Source organism: Castanea sativa, chromosome 2, assembly GCF_040712315.1.
Source record: "Castanea sativa cultivar Marrone di Chiusa Pesio chromosome 2, ASM4071231v1".
NCBI lineage: Eukaryota > Viridiplantae > Streptophyta > Magnoliopsida > Fagales > Fagaceae > Castanea > Castanea sativa.
The window spans coordinates 45,228,336-45,238,259 of NC_134014.1; the positions used below are offsets into that span (position 1 = coordinate 45,228,336).

At 35.1% G+C, this 9,924-nt stretch overlaps 1 protein-coding gene across 1 annotated transcript; it reads right to left on the minus strand.

Annotated features, from left to right (window-relative positions):
* Positions 1-324: 324 nt before the first annotated feature.
* Positions 325-9,698, minus strand: LOC142623351 (uncharacterized). The gene is made up of 10 exons (XM_075796745.1): positions 9,557-9,698; positions 9,336-9,413; positions 8,079-8,180; positions 7,058-7,103; positions 5,573-5,648; positions 3,830-4,190; positions 2,170-2,419; positions 1,679-1,921; positions 1,470-1,589; positions 325-889 (listed from the first exon to the last, which is right to left on the minus strand). The coding sequence occupies exons 2-10, from the start codon at positions 9,405-9,407 to the stop codon at positions 441-443; spliced, it is 1,719 nt and encodes a 572-aa protein (XP_075652860.1). The 5' UTR covers positions 9,408-9,413; positions 9,557-9,698; the 3' UTR covers positions 325-440.
* Positions 9,699-9,924: the final 226 nt, after the last annotated feature.

The window sequence follows — 9,924 nt, forward strand, 5'->3', positions numbered from 1 at the left end:
ATAACAATGCTATAGACAAGACAAATTTCACATCTGACATTATGTTCACATAGGACCACAACTGATATTACTATTATTAATTTATTATACACCAATCACACCTAACACTAAATGGTTGAGAAATTTGTCAAATATCTGGAGTTATTTTAAAACAAATAAATAATTCATCATGATCATATGTTTAGTTCAGTTATACAAAAGTTAGTTTTTAAGTAATACTGCTTCACCAGGAGGCTTAATGGTATCCATCTCAAACCCAACCCCACCCCACCCCCCTCTTTTGCTCTTTTCATCTTCTGTTGTGTAAACTGTAAAAGCATCCCAATATCTAATGTGGCAAAGAGTGATATTAAGGCAAAATTGAACCATTTTCTTCAAGAAATGTACATTGGTGGAGAAAACAAACGAAAAAGAAACCAAATATTACACAAACTAGAAACTTAATCTGAATCAGAAGACATCTGAGAATAAGGATCCAATTCCAGAACCATTTTAGATAGCGTTTCCCCCATGTCTTCTAATTCATCCTTTCCATAGCCCCAATTTCTAACTATCTCAGCCCCAGCTGCCCCTTGCTGAATTCCAAGTCTACGAATATTCCCCAATCTATTCTCCAGAAATGGCAAGACAGCACTGCTAGAACGTAGTCTAGCTGCCAAAGGGATGGAATGGACGTCAAGTGACCCCCTCAATGGAGAATCAACAACTGGACTACCCAGTAGCTCACCATGTTGGCCAACAAGGTTTCCAAATATTTTTGGAAAAGGTAAAGGTATTGGAAGAGGACAAAGAGCCACTGACAGATTGCAGAACCTTGGTTTTGTCATTGCATTTTCATAAGCAACCCGAACCATATCCTTCACTTCGGAAACGGGAGCCCGATGACCTCCTGTAAAAAAAAACAATAAGTCAAAGCATTAGATGCATGGACGTTTCTTAAGCACCAAAATAAATATAGACAAAAATTTAATGTTTATATTGTCTCCCCTCCCCCCAACCAAAAAAAAAGCACATACCCAATAAAATATTTTAAGAAAAGCAGCTTAGTCATTTAAAACAAGGTAATGTGGCATGGCATACTTAAGGAGTGTCCTGCAAGCAAAAGTCAGGATGACTTATCTGTCTTAAATTTATCAGTAAATTTTGAGTTTACTAAAAATGGCAAAAAAAAAAGGGGGAAAGAAAAATGTCTTGAGCAAACTCATCACTCCTCAACCGTTACAAAACAGGCTTTAAAGGTCCATCCAGTTTGCATTTTATAATTTTGTGATCTTAAATTAAGATAAATTTGATCCCGAAAATCCCATAGGAGAACACCCCCCAACTCCACAAATTCAACCCTTCAATTACCACTTTTAAATCTCTTCTAGCCAGTAAAGTCAACTTGTTCTCCAGAACCAAATATGGACTGAAGGCAGTGAAATGAGAAAAATAAAGATGGTGATATGTGAACAGATTCTTCAAAGCACCTGATCCAAGAGCTCCATGGATGGTCATGGATTCCACCGCCTGCAAGTCTTCCACATCCTCTGATATCTCAGGTGTCAATGTCTGCAAATTCCCTAAGAAAGATTGCGCAACCTGTTTACCTGGATTTCAGAATTTTGAACAATTAGTCAATCACCCAAACCCATCACTTAAAATCAAGGCTTAAGTGTGAAAGCCATTCAGATATTACCAGTCAAAGAAGGTGCAGGCATTGCAACATCGAGAATAATTACCCTATTCTGTCTAGCTTGCCCTGATAAAATTTCTACAACACCATGGATATCAACAGCACCAGAAACATAACATGAATCTGCACTGGGACCAAGTGGTTCCATTCGGAAAGGGAGACTAATAGTGTGCAGAGCAGAGGCATAAACTGCACTACAGTGATAAGGCTTCTCATCTTCAATGCAAAGGAACGTGGAAGCTTTACCTTCATAAAAATATGAACAAATGATTAGTTTGTACTTTGTAATATAGGGGAAAAAAAGGTTGGGTCCGTGGGTGCCTGCTGGGTGGAGGGGGTGTTGATTGGATGCCAAGACTTGTTATTATTATAAAAAATTGCAAGTAAAAAAGGGTAAAGAAATGGCACATGAAAAGTAACAACGAAATACTGAGGAAGGGTAGAGAGACATCTAAAACTGAAACAATACATTCCACATATATCATATAACTTACTTCTACTCAAGGAGGGTAGACCAACTGGCACAATCAATTTACAAAAGGATGATAGTCTTGAAAATGAAACTGCATCTTGAAGATTCTTAGAGACCACTTGCTTTTGGCTTTTGGGGATCATGTGAGAACCAGGATCCTTGACAGCATAGAGCAGCACAGGAGTGTTTGTGTATTCATCAGCAATATTTTCTAGAAAATCAGCACTTACAGATGAGAAGCCTCCTGAATCGTTGACAATGAACTGAAAACCCTGTCAAAATCTCTAAAGGTTCAGCAACAAAGAAAAAGAAGGATAAAGATCAAATCACAATTCATATTGAGAATCCCTGCATACAGGCATACAACAAGGTGCCTACACCCAAACTTATATCTTAGAGCTTGGTTTGTTTGAGCTTATTTTCATTGACTTATTTTGCTTAAAAATTAAGCTGGGTAAAAGTACAGTTGTAACTAGAAAAAAATGAAGCTTTATAAAGCTGTACATCAACAAAAAAGGTTAAACGAAACAAGCACTTGGTCTAGGCATCCTTATACAAAAGGCCAGGGAAAGTTCATGGTTCATACAGTAAATATCGAACCATTTTCTTGACATCCAGGGATGTTTTGAATAGGACTGTCACATGTGAAGATCACAAACCTTCTAAAGACTTGGGAAGTCAAAACTTAAACACTGTCTATAGCCATAAAGATACTGATCACAGACAATATTGGATGGTCTACAAAACTCCAAAAAAAAAATGTCTTAAAACAAATGGACTTCAAAATGACATTTTTGCACCAAATATGGATAGAGTAATAATGAAAAGAAGGAAACATGGTTAAAAAAAGCATGAATAAGTAGCACAGATGAAGAGCAGCAATATCAGCTTTAGGCTCCATCTGATAACTTCAGATACCTTGACATGTAATGCAAAACTTACAAACACTACAAATTCAACCTCGCTTGTAAAGACCACAACACTTCTTGACAAGTGGCAATAACAATGCCCCCATTTGAGAAAACACATCCTGGAATGAGTTATTGGGTGCAATTTTAATTTATAGGCAACAATAACCTTAGCACTACAGGCTTTACAAAACTTGAGCATGAGAAATCATTAAGCACTCCAAGAAAAAGGTCCCATTTTCTTAAACCCATAATAATTGGGAAAAAAAAAAGTAATTAGCACTCGAACACTAATATAACTTTCTTCATTGATTTTTGTACTTCTACAAACTTTACAAGAAAAAAGATAAAAAAGTTTCACGACAAGAAAATTAAGAGATTTTGATAGCTATAATAGGGGAGGGAGGGATTTGAACTTGGACGTATCCATTGGAAATACCATGAGATGCCAATTAGCTATAGGGCTCTTGGCAGTAAGAAATTTTTTTTAAAATCTTATTTATTTATTTTAATAAAAAATTAAAAAATAACTTGGGTCTCATAAAATATAGGGTAATTCAATCGTAATTATAAGAATATAATCATCATATATAGATGGGACATCGGAAATCTTCACCCACTCCTAACTTCAAGGGACACGCAACAAGATATTATCAATCTTGAGCTTTATAGAGTGAACATTCTTGATTACCATATCTTTCTTCAATATTGGGGTAAAATGTAAAAAATCAAAGACATAATCGTACTAAAGGGCAAGGAGCTTTTAATATATACCTGTATATGGTCACACTCTTCTACAAAAAAGCGCAGCCTCTCACTAATTTCTTCTCGTAAAGCCCAAGAGGTATCCCTTCCAATTCCATAACTGTCAAATTCTTGAGCGCCCATCCATAATCCACTCATTTCATATAAACTTTGAGGATGGTAGTGAACTTTTGAGAAGTCTGTCCAATATTGGACTCCATTTTCTAAGAATTCAACTATATCCTCATCCTTAATTTCTCTCTGGGGTTTATTTCTCCCACCATTGATGGCATTCTCCTGAGTCAAACTATCCCGTTCTTCTTCATACAATCTTTGCAAGAACAAATTCCTCCTTCGAGGTTCAGATGCATGTGTGGAAACATTACCAGTCCTGCACAATATTTACAGATATTCAATTCATTTAAAAATCACAATAAAACAGTACCAGTCCTGCAACTCCAACCTTAGATTTTGATGCAGTCCACAGTACTCAAAGGACTGCAAGAGCTGATCTAGAGCAAAGAAACAGGAGAATAGAAAAATAGATGAAGAGACACAAACCCATGATAGGCTTGTAGAGAACAATTCTCTAGAATAGATAACATTAATCAGTAAAAGAGGCTTCACATTAGCCTAAAATGATTCGCTAGAGGCAACTTGCATAATTAACACCCCCTAGTTCCAATATCATGCAGTCAAAGGTCAGATAAGACTTGTTGACTCATTAAGACTTACTCATTGACTTAAATTCAGCACAACTACAACAACAACAACAAAGTCGTAGTCCCAAAATTTTGGGGTCGGCTATAGATCCTCAACGTATTAGTTAGGTCGCCCATATGTATTCCTTGTCTCCATTCTACTCTATCTGAAGACATATTCTTTGTTACTACTTTAATTGACGTAATGTTTTATTGCTTCTACTAATGTAATTTTTGATCTTCCTCACTTTAAGAAATCACATTAAGTCCAGAATTGTACATAGGATGACAAACTACTAAAAAGGATGGACATATTATAATCAGACAATTAGGTAAGATCCAATATCAATCTTATATGCCATAGCATCATTTTCTAAGTAAAGAAAACCAAAAGAGGAGAGGAGGGAGGGAGGAAGAGAGGGGGAGATGAAATTGACACAGTGGGTACAAGCTACCACAATGAAAAAATGTAAGTAGGAGAAAGCATACTAGAATTACAGTTGATCCCAAATTGCAGCATATACATATATGCCATCAATGTACACAAATCTAAGATATGCATAATCATCAGTATTCCCGATAAAGTATTCTAATAAAACATATAATACCAGAAGGACCAAAAGCATATAATTTTTAGTAGGAAACAACATCCAAACACATGCACACAAAAAAGCCTCCAGGGTTTGCTTGCATTGGAAATGATGGTTATGCACAAAATAGATCACATGAGCATCTAATGTGACAATCATAGCTGACATAACTTTGTATCAGCTGTGTTTTATATCATAATAAATTTGGCTTTTTTGGTCATGCACAAAGTAAATGACATTCTATCAGCTATGTTTAATATCATCATTAAAAGATATTATCAAGGGGAACATCCTTTTTAGGCATATGCTTTTCTAACTAGAGTTTGTTTTAATTCTAAATATTAAAAAATTGAAAAGCATTTAATTTGCAAAGAGCTTTAACTATTTTAAAATGCCACCTTAAAAGTTAATGTGACTAAACAAACCTAGATCAGTAATGAAGTCATCATTTCAAACATTCATGTGTGTGTATGTAATCTTACCATGTAAGAACATCCGGTGGTGTAGATGCAACCTCATTATACAATGTACCAAATGAACTCATTGATCCAAGGGATCCTGTGATATCAAAGCTTAACACATTATTCAGAGAAACACTAATAAAAAAAATAACATCACATAGGATACCAAGGGAACAAAATAGATGTGAGCCAGATCAATAGCATAACTACCCACCCATGGTGGATGGGGGTCACCCTTCAACCCCAAGGTTGAGGGGCTTGCGCTCCAGACTTGGACAAACCATAACAGCGATTCCGCATCTAACCCTTAGCAATTCCACACAAATTCAACCTCTTTAATGCCCCACTTGGTGACAAGCATGCATTACTAGCCTCTCTGTGATTTGATATTATCACAGTTTAGCCAACAAACTTTCAATTGCTACATCTGACCCCCTAAAGTTTGGAAAATAAAATAAAATCATTAGGGTTCTCGCCAAAGTACCCAGACTCATTTTAATCCAAACCTTAGGGAGTCAAAATGTAACAATGGAAAATTCTTGTGGTAGTAAATTGTGATTGTGTCAAAGCATAAGAAAATAACTTGCTTGTCCATAAAATGCAAAATCTGTTAATTTGCACAAAACCTTAACAGTTTCATTTTAATCCAAGCTTTAAGGGGTCAAATGTGCCACTGAAAGTTTGTGGACTAAATGGTGATAAGGCCAAACCACAAGGGGGTAAATTGTAATTTACCCTTTAATAAAAGACAAGAAAGAAAGAATGTAATCTATAATTATGTTTTTCACAAGTGTACAATAGGATAATAGCAAAAACATTGATGGAAGTTATGATTAACCCCCACACAAAACAGGCCACCATTAGCAAAACAGAACTGCTCTCCTCTCAGCACCTTGGGGATGAACATGTAAACGAACCTGTCTAAAGTTTCACAATCAGAATTTGAAAATGCATTTCCGAAAAATGATATCTAGGAACCATGCCATTCTCATCCTCAAGAGCATGTCTGGGTGCACTATAACTATAATGTTTATGTTTTAGCACTACCAATTTCACCCTTAAGTTGAAAAGTAGCTCCAGGGTGCAGAAGATGAAGGACACAGTGCCAGCTTGAACTAAATTATGTTCATAGTAGCACATAGATGGCCAGCATAAGGCTTACAGACATTTACCCAAGCACCAATGGTCCAATACACAAAATTCATATCTGAATATTTTGAGTGTCAACTGTGGTTTGAGAGCAATCCATTTCTATATTCTCTTAGTGCTGAACTAATGTATAAAGACTGAGCTTCACCTCGCAAGCAAAGAATGGCATCACTTTTAGAAAGCCTAGAGATGAGATGAGGTAAGAAGGTGGACAGCAAGCAAGAGGGCGCCAGCTTATTCAGAAAATGAAACTCTAGTCAACCTAAGTTCTACTGCCACATTCAGATAAATCCCACTGCCTAAGGAAAAAGGAAACTAGATTGAGTATTCTTTTAACGTCAAATATAAATCAAGTACCTTGGAAGTTAACTGAAAGCAGACGAGGAGTATATGTAAGGGTGCCCTGCACGTGTTTTGGCAGCAATGCTGTTAGCAATGTATCTTTACAAAAGCCATGCAAGTTAGAAATGACAAAATCAAGTTCTTAGATTTGCTGCAAATCAACTAACAATGGTCTAGTGATGAGACAACCTCAAGGGTAAATATTTCTTCATAAGAAAGCGTAGAAATTAAATATGAGAAAGCATTAAAAATGAAAAAAAAAAAAATTATAATTTCAAATAATAGAACTCTAGCAATAATAATTTTAGTTAACAAGAAAATTATCACCAGGAAAATTCCATTAATCTCAAAAAAAGAATCTTCCACTCATTGAAAAGAAAAGGAATTAAAAAAAAAAATATTTCTTATTAATAAAATCTTATTAAAGAAAGGAACAAACAAAAGGTGGAGCTTCCAAAAGAATTACACAATGAAGATTTAAATGATCTATGAAGTCAAATAAAGAAATACAATATAACCCTTCAAGCATAGTGCAGCATTTAAATTACAAGGATTTGAAAATTGTGATGGAAAAACCAAACAAGTGCAGCCTAGTGGTTGAAAGCTTGGGATGAGCTGAAGACCTAGACAACTTGATTCAATCCCCACTAGGAGCTCCCCTAGATTATCTGATTCACAGTTCTAGCGGGTGGGGCCATGTATCCGTGGTTTTCTTCCCAAGGGTGGGTCCAAAGGGACTTGCCTTGGTGAAGTTCCACGTCATAAAAAAAAAAAGGGTGCTTGAAAAGTGTGTACTTCTTCCATATTAATAAAAAGAACCTTATATTTTTCTGAGCTTACTTTCAATAACAATGAGTTGATGATGGACTATGTCAACTAATATCTAAATGGATATCAAAACAAAATCTGCATAAATTTCTTCCCACATTTGCTGATACCAATGTACTACAACAAGTCAGCCACCAATTTAAGCTTGTAAGTAAAAACAATTATAAAATATCTGCTTAAATTGAACTTCATTGTCCTAACGCTTCACCTGTTGTGTCTCACCAGTACGGTAGAGCACATCCATATTTAAAGCATCATTCTTGAAGACTGGATCACCAGAAGGGTCCGAAGCCAATCCAAGTAACTCATCCTTCAGTATCAAGCACATGAGGTTAATATATCACATTTTAAAAAATGCCTAAATAAAGACAAATTTTAAATTTTAAATATCCTATAACTTTATCGAGAGATAATTTTATTCCTTGGCATTAGCAAAAGAACCTAGATTGGGACTGTGTCTTGAGTCTCAACAGCTAGGAGAGCTACAGTTAATCACAAGCTAAAAGGACTTTTAATAGACAACACAGAAAAGTGAACATAGGACTGTATCTAAGTTGGAATCATACACTTGTTTAAATATAAAGCCAGTCCCTTCATCAACAATGCTATTTGTACATCGTAGCAGTGTAGCACATGGGAAAAGATGTTCAATAAATAAAAGAAAATGGAAAAGTTCAGATTTCTTTGACGACATGGACTATGGGGAAGCCACCAAGTAATTCTGTCGACCAGAATGATACACCACACCAGAATTCCTTCTAAATACAAAGCCTGGGATAGCAATGCATTTTTAACATTTCCCTCAATCTGCAAACTAGAATTTCCCGAAACTTTTATAAACTTCCTATAAAGTTTTTCAATTGAAAGTCATTCATAAAAGAGAAAGTTTACAAATTTCCGCGTGAAGGAGACCATAGAAGCAGCAAATTTGACCACTGCTTCAAAAAAAACAAAATAAATCCAACTTCCCCATAACCAAGAGTAGCCAAGTTAACTTTAATCCCATGCAAACCAAGATGTAAAATTTTCAATTTAACGCCCAAACTGACCAAAATACAATTTTTTATAACTCAATCCAGTTCCAATGGATCAGACAGAGCAAAATTAAACCTCGCAAACCCATATTATATAAGAGAATCAACAAATTGTCATCCCATTATTCATTGACATAATTAAGAACTCATGTAAACGCAAAATCTGTAATTGGTTTTCAAATTTTACATATTCAAAGTCAAAAGAAACAGTGTAATAACTTCACTAACTTACTGTGTACCTATTTGCTTTGATCAAGTTCATATTTTGAACACAAATTTCAGCAAATATCAACTTTTTTCATTCCAATGTGAACAATTTTTATAGACAAACCACTATATTTGCTGAATATAAAATATGAAGAATCACCACAAAAAAATATATACAATTTTTTTTTTTTAAGAAGGGACAGGGTTTAATGAGTAAAAAATACCTGGAAGTTCCAGAAGTGAGAGCCAACGAAGTTGGCGAACCCTCCAACTTGAACAGTCACAATTTCCTTCATACTTCCCTGCCATTACAAGTAGTTACTTTTTCTTTTTTTTTTTTTCTTTTTATATGATCTTCTTATTTAACGATTACAAGTAAAAAGTTGAAAGGAAATACATACAAGTGATAACAATTGAAGCAATAGAAGATTCTAGAAGTACTCACCTACGAATTAGGGTTCTTTGAGAGAGAGAGCAGAAAAATCAGAGTAAGAGCATGGGCTTTACAACCGTTGCATAGACTTCAGGTTGAGGCGGTGTTTAGGAGGGAGAGAAAGGAAAAGGGTTTGGAAGTTTTTGGAAACACCTCCATTTTGGATTTTTTAATCGATATGACCCTTTTGTTTGTTTGTTTTTTTTTTTTTTTTTTTTTGAGAACCAATATGACCCTTTTGGCAAAATCTGTTAGCAAATGACATATAATTTAAACTTTTTTTTTTTTTTTTGAGAACCAATATGACCCTTTTGGCAAAATCTGTTAGCAAATGATTTATAATTTAAACTTTTTTTTTTTTTTAATCTACCTATACTATA